General features: G+C 53.6%; 1 protein-coding gene across 1 annotated transcript in view; it reads left to right on the top strand.

Annotated features, from left to right (window-relative positions):
- The first annotated feature begins 1,711 nt into the window (after positions 1-1,711).
- Positions 1,712-18,665, top strand: part of CD5 (CD5 molecule) — a 23,490-nt gene continuing 6,536 nt past the window's right edge. Inside the window, exons 1-6 of the mRNA XM_021707560.1 lie at positions 1,712-1,790; positions 9,808-9,927; positions 13,687-13,989; positions 14,412-14,474; positions 15,308-15,649; positions 17,910-18,203. Of these exons, the coding sequence (XP_021563235.1) occupies positions 1,712-1,790; positions 9,808-9,927; positions 13,687-13,989; positions 14,412-14,474; positions 15,308-15,649; positions 17,910-18,203 (1,201 nt within the window). The remainder of the gene's footprint in view (positions 1,791-9,807; positions 9,928-13,686; positions 13,990-14,411; positions 14,475-15,307; positions 15,650-17,909; positions 18,204-18,665) is intronic.

Raw genomic sequence — 18,665 nt, 5'->3', positions numbered from 1 at the left:
AGTCCTGACTATGCCACCAGCTAGCTGTGTGACCTCGGGCAAGTCGCTCTGTCTCTCTGAACCTCGGTTTCCTGACCTGAAAATGGGGGTGAGCATGGTCCCTTCTTCACAGGGCCGTGGGTGGAAAGAACGGCCCTCATGCATGGGAGACCTTTGGGGATGCAAAGCTCTGAAGGAAAGCAGGGGTTTGTCGCCATGACAGCAGATACTCGGTACATGGCATGAAACTCACGCAAATTCAGCTGGACGCACCAGGCCGCCAGGGAGAGAAGGAACAGTTTATCTAGTGAAGGCCATTACACCCGAGATCCGCTGTCTGCTTGGTGGTGCTGACCCTGGGTGGGCAAGATTAGATACCCAGTCTGCAGTTATTTTCCTGGGGGTGTTCTATTTCCCAGGCCTCTCCTGGTTTAAGCCCAGGGTGATTCTGTGGGTGTTGTGCTCACAAAAGCCTCCTAGTCATAAACCAGCCTCTTCTTCTGGTGCTCGACTGAGACACAGAACGTTGGCCTTCTGCGATCGTTGTTTTCCCGAAGCCCTGAGATGGCTTCAAGTTGGACGTGGCTCCCCTGATCACTGTGGTTTTAAGAAGAGGCCTTTCTTGGCTGGGTGCGGTGGCTCATGCTTGTCATCTCAGCACCTTGGGAGGCTGAGGAGGGAGGATCGCTTGCTCCCAGGAGTTCAAGACCAGCCTGGGTAACAGCAAGACCTTGTCTCTACAAAAAATAAAAAAATTAACAAAACTAGCCAGGCGAGGTGGCACGTGCCTATAGTCCCAGCTACTCGGGAGGCTGAGACGGAAGGCTCGCCGGAGCCCAGGAGATCCAGGCTGTAGTGAGTCATGATCGTGCCACTGCACTCCAGCCTGGGTGACAGAGTGAGACCCTGACTCGGAAAAAAAGAAAAGAAAAGAAACAGAAGAAGAAAAAGAAAAAAAGGTGTTTCTGACCTTTTGAGTCAGCAGAGTAGGGGGTTCAAGGAAGGAAAATTCAGGCATGAAAATCATTTGATGTGAATCAACACTGTCGTTATGAAGAGGTGGGTGGATTGCTAGAGGGAATCATTGTTTCAGGGGTAAAGGGAACACCTGACTTCCAAACCACATGGAATCCGATCGTAGGTTTCTTATCTCTGAAATAAAGGGGCGATGGCCCCCCTCACCTGAGACTTCAGGGAAGAAATGGGGTCCCCTGCGAAGAACCCTCGCCCTGGAGTCTACACAGGGTTGGGGCGCTGTTATTAGAAGGCCATCAGCCATATCCCAGGCTCTCCCTGTGGTCCGGGGTGCTGGCTGGACCTGCCGCAGGCCACTGTCTCGCCTCCACTTCCCCATGTACAGGGGCTTCAAATGCAAATGCCCGAGTGTCCGAGCAGACAGAGTGAGGCAGAGGTGGGCATCGAGATTCAGGATCTGAAGCTGGCTGGTCCGGGCCATGCTTGGCCCTGCTGGGAACTCACCCCCGTGCACAGCGGCAGCCTTGGAGTCTGTAAAACAGGATTAGTTATGCAGTCCATGAACATTTGTTCCTCTGCGATTCCAAAACCCAAAATACATTTGTAAATTTCTGGCAGATGCGTTTGGTGCAAACCCCGACCTGAACAAATGGGAGGCTATTTATAGTCTCGAGGCATCCGCTGAGTGTGAAAATTCACACGTTTCGCTGCAGACCCTGCCATGGGTTGGAAGCCAGGGCTCTCCAGACACATGGCAATGGCAGGATGCTGCCGAGGCACTGGCAAACCCCGAGGCCCGGCCCACAGCTGGTGGCGGCACAGCCAGTGCCGCCAGGGTGAGAAAACATTTCGGCTAGGGCGGAAGGCTTTTCATATCCCTGAACCCCAGTCTCCTCTCTGCACTGGCACAGACTTCATTTTTTTTTGAGTCAAGGTTTCACTCTGTCGCCCAGGCTAGAGTGCAATAGCACCATCTCGGCTCACTGCAGCTTGACCTCCTGGGATCAGGTGGTCCTTCCGCCTCAGCCTTCCAAGTAACTGGGACTACAGGCATGTACCACCATGCTCTGGATCTTGGGTTTTGTTGAGAAAGCAAAACAAGGCTGGGTGCGTTGGCTCACACCTATCATCCCAGCATTTTAGGTGGCTGGAGTCGGTGGATTGCTTGAGCCCAGGAGTTTGAGACCCTCCTAGGCAACACAGTGAGAACTCATCTCTTCAAAAAAAATGAAAAATTAGCCGAGCATGGTGGCACATGCCTATAGTCCCAGCTACTTGGAAGGTTGAGGTGGAAGAACCGCCTGAGCCCAGTAGGTCAAGCTGCAGTAAGCCGTGATCGTGCTATTGCATCCAGCCTGGGCGACAGAGTGAAACCCCTACTCAAAAAAAAAAAAAAAAAAGGAAATGAAGTCTGCGCTAGTGCAGAGATGAGACTGGGGTTCAGGCATGTGAAAAAGCCTTCCACCCTAGCTGAAATGTTTTCTCATCACTTTGGTTTTATACAATCTATCCTATGAACTTTTACTTACTTGGCTGGATTAGATAAAAATTCGGCTACTTCATCCTTTCCCTTGCCGCCCAAAATTATTTTAGGATTACTCGAATGTTTTTTAAAACTAGCAAATTTTTTCTTTTTTTTTTTTAGAGTTTCACTCTGTCACTCAGGCTGGAGTGCAGTGGCACACTCATAGTCACTGCAGCCTCGACCTGCTGGGCTCAGGGGATCCTTCTCCCTCAGCCCTTCAAGTAGCCAGAGTTACAGGTGCATGCTACCCTGCCTGGCTAATTTTCTGATTTATTGTACAGACGAGGTCTCATCAAGTTTCCTAGGCTGGTCTCAAATCCAGGAAATCCTCTGGTCTCAACCTCCCAAAGCACTGGGACTGCAGGTGTGAGCCACAACACCCAGCACAACTAGTAACATTTTACAGACAAAAATTTTAAAGACAATCTGTATTATAAAACAAAACCATTTTAAAAATTAATATCCTGCTGGCTGGGTGCTCAAGCCTGTAATCCCAGCACTTTGGGAGGCCAAGGTGAGGAGATTGTCTGAGGCCATGGGTTTGAGAACAGCCTGAGCACCTTGGCGAGACCTCATCTCTACAATAAATCAAAAAATTAACCGGGCGTGGTGGTACACACCTGTAGTCTCAGCTACTTGGAAGGCTGAGGTGGAAGGATCTCCGGAGCCCAGCAGGTCGACTCAGGGGTGGCCACGAGTGTGCCACTGCACTCCAGCCTGGGTGACAGAGTGAGACCCCGACTCAAAAAAAAAATCAGTATACTGCTTATTTTAAATTCCAGAGGTGACATCTCTAAAAATAGAACATTTTCCATGACAAAAATAAGAAAAGCCCTCTTAATCCCTCAGGTGTGTCTGGATGAGGTCTTACCTCATCCCAGCCCTAACTGTGGGAGTCCCAAGGAGAGTGGGCGGGGAAAGGAAGGACCCCCCACCCCCCGCCAGGGAGCTTCCATTCCCAGCCCCGGCTGCTCGGGGTGGGTGTAGACGGCGGGTGAGGACATGGCATCACGCTTCCAGGCCATGGCTGCCTCCTCATCCACAGAGTCTCAGGGATTCTGTCCACAGATGTGGCAGTGCTGGCCCCAGGCTGCAGGGGTCCAGGAAGGATGGGGCAGGGGTCCGCTGTAGCCCAGAGGGGCCCAGGGCGACCCTGAGCACAGTCAGGAAAGAGGATGTCAGTCTGCCCCTGCGAGAAGCAGCTCAAAGAATGAAAACAGGCCTGGACCACCAAAGCCTGAACGTATTTGGGGACAAGCAGAAAGAATAAGGACCCCGGATGCTTCCGAGTCAGCCGGCATCTCGCTGTCCACCTCTGCCCTCCACCCACCAGCCGCTGAGACTCATCAGGAACTAAGTAGCAATCACAGGCGTCTGAACCGAGAGTAAAGTGAGAGATCGTGGACCCCAACTCCCTCACTTTACAGAACCAGCCCAGAGAGGTTGAGTAACTTGCCGGGATCACACAGTCAGGGCATAGCTAAGTCTTCCCCAGGCATGTTTTACCGACGGCACAGAATCTCAAGTTGACTTCCTTTGGTAGGGATCACACACCAGGGTCGTCTAAATGCAGGACAGGCCATGGCAGGCTTCCTGTGAGCGGCAGTTTGGCCCAGGGGGCAAAAGCAGAGACGCAGTGCTGGACTGTGGGGTTGGAAACCAAGTCCAGCACTCCATAGCTGCTTGGACAAGCTGTTTAACTGCTCTGTTTCCTCATCTATGAAATGGGCACCGAAATCATAGAACCTGCTTCATAGCATTGTGGGGAGGACTGAGAGAGCTCATGTATAAAAAGACCCGGAAGCATGAAAGGTGTTGATGACAGTGATGGTGATGGTGACGGTGACAGTGATGGTGACGGTGACGGTGATGATGACAGAGGAAGGAGAAAGAAACCACGGCAGGCACCTAGAGGGACGCGGCACTGTGGATGCACAGATGCTTCTCCTCAGCCGGGCTCTTTCCTTTCGTGAATTTCACCGGGGTCTCCAGCATGTTCTTTCCTGAGCGTGTTCCCCAAGCAGGGCCTGGGCTGCTCCATGGGCATCTGCAAAGGTGGCCAGGCCCCAGCCCTGCCCCAGGGTCTGGCTGCTGGAGCACTTCAGGGTCAGATCTAGGCCATGTTCAACTCACGTCTCCTAACCCGGCACCTTGGAGGTGCGCTTGGGCAGCTGAGATCAGGGAGCTGGGGTTTTGGAGTCAGACTCGTGGTTCGAATCCGGGTCCTGTCCCGGCTAGCCACATCATCCTAGACAGGGCACTCGTCTTCTCCTGACATTTTTACCATGAACATACTCAGCTCACGTGGTGGGGGTGTGGAAGTGTTTTGTTGTTTTTTTTTTGAGTTGGAGTCTCACTCTGTCACTCAGGCTGGAGTGCAGTGGCCGCTCCCGGCCACCACAGCCTCGCCCTGCTCGGCTCAGGCCATCCTTTCGCCTCAGCCTTCCAAGTAGCCAGAACTACAGGCATGCACTACCATACCTGGTTAATTGTTTTATTTATCGTAGAAATGAGGTCTCGCCAAGTTGCCCAGGCTGGTCTCGAACCCCTGGACTCAGGCAATCTTCTCACCTCGGCCTCCCAAAGTGCTGGGATTACAGGCTTGAGCCACCACACCCGGCCAGAAGATTAACAATAATATCTGTCATGCACCATCTTGAAGACTAAGTATGCAGTAGGTGCTTAATAGTAGGTAGCTACAGACAATAATGAATGTCAACTATGATGTCTTGGAGAATATCCTTGGTCCTCGATTTATGATGGGGTTATTGCCTAATAAACCCATTGTAAGTTGAAGATATCAAAAGTCAAAAATTCATTTGATACCCTGACAGGCCGACGCCATGGCTCACACCTGTCATCCCAGCACTTTGGGAGACCGAGATGGGAGTTCGAGACCAGCCTGAGCGACATAGTGAAACCTCGTCTTTACAAAAAAAAAATCTAAAAACTAGCTAGGTGTTGTGGCACACCTCTGCAGTCCCAGCTACTTGGGAGGCTGCGGTGAAAGGTTCACCTAAGTCCAGGAAGTTGAGGCTGTGGTGAGCCGTGATCGTGCCACTGCCCTCCAGCCTGAGTGACAGTGAGACCCTGACTCAAAACAAACAAACAAAAAACCCTAATGATCCCATTGTAAAGTTGAAAAATTATAAGTTGAACCATCAGAAGTCAGGGACCATCTGCTCACTTTTGCCAAGTGGGAGAGGGAAGTGGTGAGCCCACGGTCCGGTTCTCCGTGCCCCTGGACAGGACAGGGAGTCCTCCCACTGGGAAGGCTCCCGGCGCCCGCAGTCCTGGGCACACCTGCCCCAGGCCCAGCCTGCTCCAGGGACCCTAACACCAGCTCGGGCGCGGGCGGGAAGACCCTGGGCTGAGTCCTTTGCCCAACGCCGTCTCATCCCCGTACATCGCCAGGAAGCCCGTCCTGCTCTCGCCCCTACGCTATGGATGGGGAAACCAAGGCACAGACGGGCTGAGAGACTTGCTTCCCAGGACCCACGGGCAGGAAGTGGCAGAGCGATAAGAAGCATCAGGAACTGAAAGCCCATCCTGTGTCACACAGTGCCCAAGGGCGGGTCCTCGGTTCTCCCTCCCCGAAGGTGCCACTTCAAGCTGAATGGGCCTTGTGACTTAGCCAAAGGAATGATTCCCTAAGGGTGGACAGCCCAGTTCCTGATGGGGACCTGGGACCAGAGGGAGGTGGGAGTGAAAATCGGGGTGAGAGGTGGGTCAACGAAGGATCTCCTGCCTCCTCTCTCTCCACGCTGGCTGGGCGTCCACCCCACGTCCTCCTAAGGCCGCCCTGCCTGTTACAGCACCTCAGATGATTGACATTTGGACCACCCTGTTCCACCCAGGCCAGAGCTCTGCTCACTGCTTCTGGCCTGTTCGTGAGAATACCCTTCCCCTCCCAAGGCCCTTGACTCCTGGAGCAGCCATGATGGGACTTTGCGGAGACTGGGGAAGCTTATCACAGGGCCGTGAGGACTTCGTTGCAAGGAACCTTGATTGGGAGGCAGGATGGGCTGGCGGGTACTTCTCCCCTAAAATTCAACCACCAGCTTGAGGACACTCAGGCAAGAAGAGACCTTGTTTTTTTGTTTTGTTTTTTGAGTTGGGTCTTACTCTGTCGCCCACCTGGAATGCAGTGGCATGATCACGGCTCACCATAACCTCAGCCTCCTGGGCTCAGGCGATCTTCCTGCCTCAGCCTCCCAAGTAGCTGGGACTACAGGTGCATGCCATCACACCCAGCTAAGTTTTTGATTTTTTGTGAAGATGAGGTCTCACTGTGTTGCCCAGCTGGTTTCAAACTCCTAGGCTCAAGAGATCCTCCCACCTCGGCCTCCCAAAGTACTGGGATTATAGGCATGAGCCACCATGCCTGGCCAAGAACAGTCTTTTTTAATTTTTTTTTTTTTTTTTTTGAGTTGGAGTCTCACTCTGCCACCCCAGGCTGGAGTTCAGTGGCATGCTCACGGCCACCACAGCCTCGACCTGCTGGGCTCAGGCGATCCTTCCGCCTCAGCCTTCCAAGTAGCCAGAACGACAGGCACACACAACCACACCTGGCTAATTTTTTGATTTATTGTAAGACAAGGTCTCACCAAGTTACCCAGGCTGGTCTTGAACCCTGAGCTCAAGCAATCCTCTCGCCTCGGCCTCCCAAAGTGCTGGGATTACAAGCTTGAACCACCGCACCTGGCCAGAACAGCCTTTTTTAAACACATCTTTTTTTTTTTTTGAGTTGGAGTCTCACTCTGTCCCCCAGACTGGAGTGTAGTGGCCGCTCCCAGCCACCACAGCCTCGACCTGCTGGGCTCTGGCGATCCTTCCACCTCAGCCTTCCAAGTAGTAGGAACTACAGGCACGCGCTACTACGCCCGGCTGGTATTTTGATTTATTGTAGAGATGAGGTCTTGCCAAGTTACCCAGGCGGGTCTCGAACCCGCAGGCTCAGGCAATCCACTCACCTCAGCCTCCCAAGGCGTGGGATTACAGGCTGAGCCACTGAGCCCAGCTAACACATCTTTTTTTAAAAAAAAAAAGATACAGTATCTTGCCCAGGCTGGACTTGAACTCCTAGGCTCAAGGGATTCTTCTGCCTCAGTAACTGCGGCTACCGGCACAAGCCACCATGCCCAGCTAACCACACTTACTATGTAGCACCCAGGAATGAGTTCTCACAAGCAATTCAAACGCAACTTTTCACCGTATCAAGTAGCCTCCCTGACCCACCACCCCAGTGAGAAAGACTGCCAAGAGTTAGACAGATGGAAATTAAATACTATACCGGTTCCCCAACTGACAGAGTCGGCAGTGAACAGAGATTGGGGGGGCCGCTGCTACTTTGCTGAGGGCCCCGCAGTGGGCCAGTCCGCCCCTGCTGGCCAGTCAGGCAGGCTGCAAGGAGGCAGTGGTTCCAAATGGCTACACTGGGAGAGGCTGCAGACCCGTGGCCTCTGGGCCTGGGGCCTCGGCTCCCAAGCCAGCTGGCTGCGCTGCCTGGGTGGTCCCACCATCGTTTCCAGAAACAGAGCTGTTAAAGAGATATGCTGCCGTGCCTAGCCTGCCCTGGGAGTACCAGGATGTAGCAGATGCTGTCTTGAGTTCCTTCCCTCTCTGGCTCATTTCTCCATTCTCTAGAACTATGAAGTCACACCTTTTTTTTTTTCTGAGACAGGGTCTCGGCTGGAGTGCAGTGGAGTAGCGCCATCATCACTCACTGCAGCCTCAAAATCCTGGGCTTGATCAAGGGACCCTCTTGCTTCAGCCTCCTGAGTAGCTGGGACTTCAGGCGTGCGCCATCTTTTTTTTGTTTTTAAGAGATGAGATCTCACTGCATTACCCAGGCTGGTCTCAAACTCCTGGGTTCAAGCAATCCTCCCACCTCAGCCTCCCAAAGTGCTGAGATTACAGCCGTGAGCTACTGTGCCTGGCCAAGTTCAAAGTTTTTTGAGTGAAAGCAACATGCAGGGCATTTTTACATTGCAACCCCAATGCACGAAAAGTGAACCTTACCCTCATAATGCGGTGCATTCCGATGCTCTCTGTACTAATCATTTTCATTTTTTTAAAAATTGATGGTTGCATTTTTGTTTTTTTCCGCAGCCTCAACCTGCTGGGCTCCAGCGATCCTTCCGCCTCAGCCTTCCAAGTAGCCGGAATTACAGGCATGCACTACCACACCTGGCTGATTTTTTGATTTATTGTAGAGATGAGGTCTCGCTGCCCAGGCGGGTCTCGAAACTGCAGGCTCAGGCAATCCACTCACCTCAGCCTCCCAAAGGCGCGGAATTACAGGCTGAGCCACCGAGCCCGGCTGATGTTTGCATTATTACAAAGGAATAGCAGAAGGAATTGGGGTGGGGTGATGGAGCTGGTGTACACCTTGGTTGTGACACTGGTTACAAACATCCATACGTGTGTTAACATTCATAGAACTGCACACCCCCCAAAAAAGTCAATCTCATGCCTAATTTATTTAAAAAGTTTGGCCAGGTGCGGTGGCTCAAGCCTGTAATCCCAGCACTTTGGGAGGCCGAGACGAGGATTGTCTGAGCCTGTGGGTTCAAGATCAGCCCAGGCAACTTGGTGAGACCTCATCTCTTCAATAAATCATAAATTAGCCTGGCGTGGTGGCGCGCGCCTGTAGTTCCAGCTATTTGGAAGGCTGAGACAGAAGGATCGCCTGAGCCCAGCAGGTTGAGGCTGCGGCAGCCATGAGCATGCCACTGCACTCCCGCCTGGGCGACAGATTGAGACTCCGATTCAAAATAAAAATAAAAACAAATTAAAAGGTTTTCCTTTTTTTTTATTTTTTGAGTCGGAGTCTCACTTTGTCTCCCAGGCGGGAGTGCAGTGGCACAATCACTGCTCACCGCAGCCTCGACCTCCTGGGCTCAGGCGTCCCGCCTGAGCCTCCCAAGTAGCTGGGACTATAGTCACACGCCACCTTTGGCTTATTTTTTTTATTTTTTGTAGAGACAAGGTCTATGTTGCCCAGGCTGGTCTCAAATGCACAGGCTCAAGCAATCCTTCCACCTCAGCCTCCCAGAATGCTGGGATCATAGGCATGAGCCACCACACCTGGCCCTAAAAAGCTTTTTAAAAAGAAAAAAAAAATGAATGGCTGCAACCTACTACGTTGAATTCATGATTGCTTAGGGATTCCACTCTGTGGTATAAAAATCCCTGGTCCTGGACCCCATGATGGTGGTGGGGGGAGGCCGTAAGGGCCGTTGCTCCAGCTGTGGGTGAGCGTGGGCCGTGGAAAGGGGAGCAGGTGAGAGGCTTGACTTCCTGATCCTCCTTTCTCCTGTCTGCAGTCACTTCCTGCCTCGGGTGGTCCAGCTGGAATGACCCAGGTAAGGAAGAGCCCATGGAGGGAGCCCTGGGGCTGGGGGAGCGTGGGCTGCAGTTCCATCAGACCGTAGGGGAACCCGCCGGTTAGGAAACCATCACCTCCACCGACATAAACATCTCCCCACCGAGAGAGTGAAGCCCGCCGCACACACAGCGCATTTAAGATGCCCGTATGCAGGCTATAAGCAGCACGTGAATGCTGGTCCTCGTGGTGCTGACGATCATGACGCACCCACCATGCCCAGAAAACATACCAGCCCATACATGGACCTTCCAAGGCCCATCTCCCACGCTGTCCTGCCAGATGCTTCATGGTCAAAGACGTTTGCAGCCGAGGCTGACTGGATTGTAAAGTGTGTTGAGGGTCCAGCCTTAGAGGTTGGACTTTAATCACAGAGGCCAGTGTTTCCCAAGTGGGGTTTCCTGAAGCATGTTGGGCAAAGGGCAGGCAATTCCGTATCTCCCACTGGAGACCGATGATATACGCTGGCCCAGTAAAGGCCCTGAGAAGTCCTGCAGTGAAGAAACATGTGAAGCATTCTTTACCTCAGTGGTTTCCACACTCATTTCACCACAGGCCTCTCTTTTTCACGTCGAGTGGGATCACATCAGGCTGGATGTCTCTGGGGAGAAATGCGACTGGAGGGTGTCCTAAAGTCACTGCAGCCAGAGGGGGCCACAGGGGCCGTGCAGGACCTGAGCCAGGTTCTGGATCCTGCACTGACATTCTAGCGCCAAGCTCTAGCAAGCTGCTTGACTCCCTGAGCCCTGGTTTCCCCACCTAATGAAGTGGGAAGAAAGTCTCTTCCCTGGTGAGGAGGTCATGAGCCAGGTCGCTGGGCAAAAAGTTGGTGAAGCGGTCAACCAACCTTAGATGTGGAGACTAGCTCGCTGCCTCTAACTCGCCAAGTGACCGCAGCAAGCACGGGCCCTGTGCGTTGGCCCAGAGTGTCCTCGCTTGAAGGAAAAGGCAGCCTGACCTGTGGTTTCCAACCAGAATCACCTGGAAGAGCCTTTTACAGCCTTAAAATTTCAGGACTAGATGACACATTCATCTGGCTCAAAACTTTAAAAATATAAAAAGTTCTGTTCCTATATTTTTATATCCAGCTCTACCTCCATCTGTCCTGCCCCCCCAACCCCAACACATTAGGTAACGACCACGTTTATTCGTTTCTTGCATGTCCTTCTAGCCGCCCTTCACACAAATACACACATACACACACACACACACACACACTCACATTATTTTTTTTCCCCTCATGGAGCTTTATAAGATCGCACAATGGTACCTGGTCCTATACCGGAGGCGTGAGGGCCAGTTGGAAGCCCAAACTTCACCTCCAAGCAGCCTACTTAAGTAGTTAATCCTCACTTGTCCCCCACATTGCTATAATAAAATAAAACCTAATTTTTTTTTTTTTGAGTTGGAGTCTCACTTTGTCCCCCAGACTGGAGTGCAGAGGCCGCTCCCAGCCACTGTGGCCTCGACCTGCTGGGCTCCGGCGATCCTTCCGCCTCAGCCTTCCGAGTAGCTGGAATTACAGGCATGCGCTACCATGCCCGGCTGATTTTTTAAAATTTATTGTAGAGATGAGGTCTCGCTGCCCAGGTGGGTCTCAAACCCACGGGCTCAGGCAATCCACTCACTTCAGCCTCCCAAAGGCGCAGGATTACAGGCTGAGCCACCGAGCCCAGCTATAAAACCTAATTTTAAAAAATAAAATCACACAAGCCGCGTCCCTCCCCATGACCCAGCAATTCCGCCCCTGGGTACTACCCAAAAGAAACAGACACGTGCTCTCACAAAGACCTATGTGCAAATGTTCATAGCAGCTCTATTCACAGTAGGCAAGGCCAGAAACAGACCAAAGAGTGAAACAAGCAGGGTGTCTCCACACAAGAAAATCTCACTCAGTGAGCAAAAGAAATGAACGGCTTGAACATGCAACAACGCAGAAGAATCCCAGATGCATGCTAAGCAAAAGGAGCCAGACCAAACTGAAATAAAACCCACGCACTGTCTCCATTCATGTGACATTGTAGAACTGGCAAAACCAATCTCTAGTGACAGAAAGCAGATCAGTGGTTGCCCGGGGCTGGATTCAGGGAAGTTAACTAGAGAGTGACCTCTTCCCTCTCATTCCTCCCTCCCCATCCCGCACGAAGGAACTTTCTAGGCGATGGAAGTGTTCCCCACCTAGAGTAGTGGTGGTTACATGCAGGTACATTTCACTGGACATAAATTGTGCCTCCATAAAATTAGTTTTTCATTTTATTTAAAGTTTTTCTTTAAAATTCATTGATTTAAAGTGCAATTTAATTAAATCTTATTTAAATAATATCATTTAAATTATATTTATTTAATATTTATTTAAGTAGTATATATATTTTTTTGAGTTGGAGTCTCACTCTGTCGACCTCTGGGCTCCCGTGATCCTTCCGCTTCAGCCTTCCAAGTAGCCAGAACTACAGGTGTGCGCTACCGCACGTGGCTAATTTTTTTTTTTAATTTATTGTGAGACGAGGTCTTGCCAACTTGCTTGGAGTGGTCTCAAACCAGTTCAGGCAATACACTCGCCTCAGCCTCCCAAAGTGCTGGAATAACAGGCTGAGCCACCGAGCCAAGCCTAAATAATAATCTTAAATGTTTATTTAAATATTCTTATATTAAATAGTATTTATGTAAAATTTTAAATATTTAAATAATAATCTTAAATGTTTATTTAAATATTATTATATTAGTCCAGGCACAGTGGCTCAAGCCTGTAATCCCAGCACTTTGGGAGGTCAAGGTGAGAGGACTGCCTGACCCCGCGGGATCAAGACCAGTCTGGGCAAACTGGTGAGACCTCGTCTCTACAATAAATCAAAAAATTAGCCAGGCATGGTGGCACATGCCTGTAGTTCCAGCTACTTGGAAGGCTGAGGCAGAAGGATTGCCGGAGCCCAGCAGGTGGAGGCTACAGTGGCCAGGAGTGGCCACTGCACTCCAGCCTGAGTGACAGAGTGAGACTCCAACTCAAAAAAAAATTATTCTATTAAATATGATTTAAATAAATATTTAAATGTTATTATACTAAATTTTTTTTTTGAGTTGGAGTCTCACTCTGTCGCCCACACTGGAGTGCAGGGGCAGGCTCCCGGCCACCGCAGCCTCAACCTGCTGGGCTCTGGTGATCCTTCCACCTCACCCTTCCAAGTAGCTGAAATTACAGGTGCACGCTACCACACCCGGCTAAATTCTTTGATTTATTGTAGAGATGAGGTCTTGCTGCCCAGGCGGGTCTCGAACCCACGGGCTCAGGCAATCCACTCACCTCAGCCTCCCAAAGGTGCAGAATTACAGGCTGAGCCACCGAGCCCGGCTCCTAAATATTATTTAAATAAAATTTTAAGTACTTATTTAAATTTTAATTAAGTGTTAATTAACTTTGATTAAATTGCAATTAAAGTTTTTATTTAAAAATGAGTTTTTAATTTTATTTAAAGTTAAAAAACCAGCCATCGGGCCCTGTCTCAGGCCTGCCGAGACAGAATTCCAGGAGGGGTGACTGCTGGCCAGTGGGTGCTGACAACACATCGCCCTCTGCTCCGCGTTCCCCTCGGGCTCTGGAATCTGGATGCCCCTGCCCCACATCCCCCCCAGCTTGGAGGCTACCTGGGCCCGGAGCACCCCAGCCTGAGATCTTGGGGAGCCCCTGCGGTGCCCAGAAGGGACGAAATACCAGGAGCAGGGCGGGAGGGCCCTGGCTAGGCAGGGGTCTCCCGAGAGGGGCAGTGAGGGGGTCCCGGGGAAAGCCCTTCCCAGCTGACCCCTCCACCTCCTCTCTGACCCTCAGATTTCCAGGGGCAGCTCACCGGCTCCTCCTCGCGGTGCCAGGGCCAGCTGGAGGTCCACCTCCAGGGCTCGTGGAGCACGGTTTGCAGCCAGAGCTGGGGCAGGAGCCCCTCTCGCTGGGAGGACCCCCACCAGGTCTCGAACATCTGCCGACGGCTGGGCTGCAGGGAGGCCGTGATCCTGGCCCCCTTCTCCCGCTTGAACACCCCCCGGAACCAGCTCATCTGCCACGGACACCTGGGCACCTTCTCCAACTGCACCGTCGGACCAGACCAGTGCCCCCCTCTGAGCCTGGTCTGCTTAGGTGGGTGATGGCCCCACCCCACAGCCACACGGGCACCCGGCCTGGGCACCAGCCCCAAGGAGGCTGCCCAGGGCCTGCGATCTGGGGAGCCCCTGCTATCTGTGGGAGGGGGAGGGTGTCCCTGGTTTATAACACCCGCAAGACCCCCATGCCAGCGGGGGAGCTGGCAGCTGGCACCTGCCTGGCAGGATGAGAAAGGTGAGCTGGTCTGCCCTGGCCGACATCATCGCTCTCCTCTGACCCTCCGTACTCCCGTCTGTGAGGTGGCTGGTACCGCCCACCTCACAGGAGGCTCTGGGTGTGGGTCAAGGGGACCGAATGTGGCAAGTGGCCGTCTTTCTCCGGACTGCTGGCTGCCCCCAGTCTGCCCCTCACCCCCATTTCCCCTCCACGCCCCGTCTCACCAGAATGTCTCATTGCAGAGCCCCAGACGACGACACCGCCCCCCACAAGCCCCCCGCCCACCACCACTCCAGAGCCCACAGGTGAGAGGAGTCTGACCCTCCCAGAGAGTCCGAGTCAGCAAATAAAAACCCAGGATGCCCAGTTACATTTGAATTTCAGATAAACGTGGAATTTTTTTTTTTTTAGAGTGGGAGTCGCCAGGCTGGAGGGCAGTGGCACGCTCACAGCCACTGCAGCCTCGACCTGCTGGGCTCCGGCAATCCTTCCGCCTCAGCCTTCCAAGTAGCTGGAACCACAGGCACACACCATCACACCCGGCTAATATTTTGGTTTCTTGTAGAGATGAGGTCTTGCCGAGTTGCCCAGGCTGGTCTCGAACCCATGGGCTCTGGCAAGGCTCTCACCTTGGCCTCCCAAAGTGCTGGGATTATAGGTGTGAGCCACCATGCCCAGCCAGAAATTTTTTTTAGAAACAGAATCTCACTCTGTCCCCTAAGCTGGAGTGCAGTGACGCCATCAGAGCTCAAGGCAGCCTCGAATCCCTGGGTCAGGCACTCCTCCCTGAGTAGCTGGAGCGAATACACCTCTCCTGGCTACTTTTTAAATTTTTTTTGTAGAGATGAGGTCTTGCAATGTTGCCCAGGCTGGTCTGGAACTCCTGGACTCAATAGATCCTCCCTCCTCAGCCTCTCAGAGTGCTGGAATGGCAGGCATGAGCCATGACACCCCGCCAAACATGGGAACTTTTAGTTTAAGTGTGTCCCGTGCAATATTTGGGACCTCACCACCTCCCAAGGCCAGCTGTTCGTCAGCATCAGTCCCTGTTGGGGCCACACAGCAAGAAACACCGTGTGGTGCTGAGGAAGGCTTCGCACTCAGGCTGGCTCGCCCGCCCTGCTCTCTCCTCTCCCAGCTTCTCCCAGGCTGCGGCTGGTGCCAAGGCCCGGGGACCTTCACTGCACCGGCGTGGTCGAGTTCTACAGTGGCGGCCAGGGCGGCACCGTCAGCTACGAGGGCCAGTCTGAGGCCCGAGGGCTTGGAAACCTGCTTTGCGAAGCCCTCCAGTGTGGCTCCTTCTTGAAGCATCTGCCAGGGTCCAAGGCAGCCGGGGCACAAGACCTAGGCGAGGCCGGGGGACACAGACCCTTGCCCATTCGATGGGAGATCCAGAATGCAAGCTGTGCCTCCGTGGAACAGTGCTTCAGGAAAATCCAGCCCCAGAAGCAGGGGGCAGCTCTCACCCTGGCCTGCTCGGGTGAGTGAGACCCGGCCGGGCCCCATGGGGGCCTTCTGCGGCCCTGATCCCTATCCAAGCATCCCCAGGAGGTCAGAGAACACGTGCTTCCTGAGAACGCCTGGGTACTACGCAGGGCACGCGGCGCCATGGAGAAGACGAGGGCAAGACGGGGCGGGGTGGGGAGGATACGCAGTGCCTTGGGAATCTCTCCCAAGCAACACTGACCAAGCCCCAGGGAACTGGTCCAGCCGCCCCAAGGGAAAGGGAAATCAGGAAGACTTCCAGGAGGAGGCAAGTTCTCCTCGTGGGTTTAGGGGAGAAAAAGAGAGACAATTGCCGGTGGGGTTCGTGTCTTGTGCCAAAGATGGAGGGCATGGAGGGGCTGGCCTTGCAGGAGGGGAGTTTGTGCATCCCAAAAGGCGAGGTTGGAGGATGGTGAGGGGTGGGAGGCCCCTGAGGTCCGGCAGAGGAGAGAGACCAGAGGAGGCCCCAGAGGGCTCTCTGCAGAGGGTCCCTAGCCACGGGCCCACAAAACAAAGAGAATGGCGATATGGGTGTGGGTGAGGGGAGGAGGCAGGTCAGACTGAGTCTGTGAGACCCCCAAGGGGCCGAAGCAGGGTCCGTGGAGGAAATTGAGGGGACAGTCCACAGTTCAAACTAAAGAGGAGTAATCACGGCATGCCTCCAGAGGTGGTGGCTGCCGTCATGGAAGGTGACTGTGCTTACCAAGAGCTTAGGGACCACTCCAGGGCATTTTAAAGTATTCACGAGGATCTTAGGAGGCGGGTGTTATTATCCCTTTTTTACAGCAAGGAAAGCAGAGGCTCAGAGAGATTAAACTTCTTGCCCAGGATCACAGAGCATTGGCTGGGATTTCTGTTCAGGCAGGGTCACTCTAGGGCCTAGGGTCTTGGCCGCTCAAGGTGTAGTCCTGCTGGGCCAGCACCACGAGCATCACCCGGAGTTGGTGAGAAATGCAGATACTCTGGCCCCACCCCAGATCTTCTGGATCAGAATCCACATCTCAGCAAGGAGCCCAGTGATTTGCGGGATTCACAGATCTGGGATTCACAGATCTGGGAAGCAATCGCTCAGGGCCATTCGGCTAGCCTGCAAACAGGACCATCCCCAAACCCTTTACCTAGGTGTGAACTAGTATCATGCTACCCCCCCAGGCAGAAGCAGCCCCCGAGGGTCTCCCGGCCCAAGGAGGAGGGCACCTCAGCCCCACTGGCACACCCAGCAGGGATCTCCCTGCAGGCGACAACCCTCAAAACCATGCCCTGCGTTCCTGCCTTTAAAGCTTCTTCCCCCTAGGTTTACCGGGCTTTGAAGGTGGATGTTGCTATGGAAACCGGCCAAAGCTGGTGAGATCACAGCTCACTCTAAACTGAGCACGCACAGGCCTCGTTGTGGACTCCTGGTCCCGTCTTGGCAGACCAGAAATGGAGCCTCACTCTGTCACCCAGGCTGGAGGGCAGTGGCATGCTCCTGGCCACTGCAGCCTCAACCTGCTGGGCTCCGGCGATCCTTCCACCTCAGCCTTCCAAGTAGCTGGAACTACAGGCGCACGCTACCACGCCCGGCTAATTTTTTGAATTATTGTAGAGATGAGGTCTCGCCAAGTTGCCCAGGCTGGTCTCGAACCTGTGGGCTCAGGCACTCCTCTCACCTCAGCCTTCCAAAGTGCTGGGATTGTAGGTGTGAGCCACCACATCCAGCCTGAATGAGTGTCTCTTTGGGGCCAGGCCCCCTCTCCTGAAAACCAGGCCCTCAGGGCGCAGGGCCTGGGCAGTGGGACCTGTCCCAACTGCAGGAGATCTTTCCCAACCCGGAGCCTCAGTTTCCCTCTTCTAAAAAGCCCTCCTTCTTCCCAAGGTGCAGCAGGAGAAGGAGAGGATGTCTCTGGGAGGGAGTTGGACCCAGGTGGAGCCTCTCTCCCTGCTTTCTCACCTCCGCCTGGTATGGGACCAGCTCCTGCTGGTGGCTGCCCACAGGCATGGCCACACTGCCAGCCTCCTTAGCCCGTGCTGCCATGTCTCAGGATGGCACCAGCTGCTGCCCAGAGGCACCAGGGACAGGGCTTGGTCAGGGGAAGAGCCACAGAGGATGCCAGAAAGAGGGAAGGACAGGAAGGAAGGTGGCCTGGCCTGAAGATTCCACCTGGTGCCTCCTCCCTGCCAAGTTCTCACTTCCCCAGGGACACAGGGCCCCAGGGTCCAGAACGCAGGGTCGGGGCCAGGCCTCCACCCTCATCTCCCATTGCTTCCCTTCCCAGATTTCCAACCCAAGGTGCAGAGCCGCCTGGCGGGGGGCAGCAGCATGTGTGAAGGCGTCGTGGAAGTGCGCCATGGGGGTGAGCAGTGGGCGTCCCTGTGTGACAGCTCCCCGGCCAAGGTCACAGCACGGTGGAAAGAGGTGTGCCGGGAGCAACAGTGCGGCAGCGTCAAGTCCTATCACGTGCTGGATGCTGGCAAGACCCCCCGAGGGCTCTCATGTCCCAAGGAGATACTGTCCCAGTGTCTTGAGCTTCAGGAGGAAAAATCCCACTGCAAGAAGGTGTTTGTCACATGTGAGTCGGTCTCAGTCTGAGCTGGGCACAGGACAGTCACAACTTTCCTCAAGGACCTGGTCAGGGAGCATGTCTCTGAAGGACAGGAGCTAGACAGAGCCCCGGAGCCTGGGAAAGGGCAGAGAGACAGAAAATGGGGACCCCGGGAGCAAGAATGCTCAGACAGCGATGAGCACCAATAATAAGCAGAACACGGGGCTAGGGAGCAGGCACAGCATCGCCAGGCCGCCAGTGAGGGGCAGGACGCCTCCTCCCATTAGAAGGATGGCTCTCCTGGGGTGGAAACTAGACAACTGGGGTAGGTGGCACGAATACAGCACATGAAATGATGGTTGAATAATGGATAAAAGAGAGAGATGGATGAATGGAGGATGGATGGATCGGTGGGTAGATGGAGGGTGAGTGGGTGGGTGAGTAGATGGGTGGGTGGGTGGGTGGATGATGGATGGGAGGGTGAAGAAC

The sequence above is a fragment of the Carlito syrichta genome, unplaced genomic scaffold, assembly GCF_000164805.1.
Source record: "Carlito syrichta isolate Samal-C Ts95f unplaced genomic scaffold, Tarsius_syrichta-2.0.1 Scaffold120490, whole genome shotgun sequence".
Classification (NCBI taxonomy): Eukaryota; Metazoa; Chordata; class Mammalia; order Primates; family Tarsiidae; genus Carlito; species Carlito syrichta.
The sequence above is the reverse complement of the archived record's forward strand: the minus strand, read 5'-3'. Positions and strand labels throughout refer to the sequence as shown.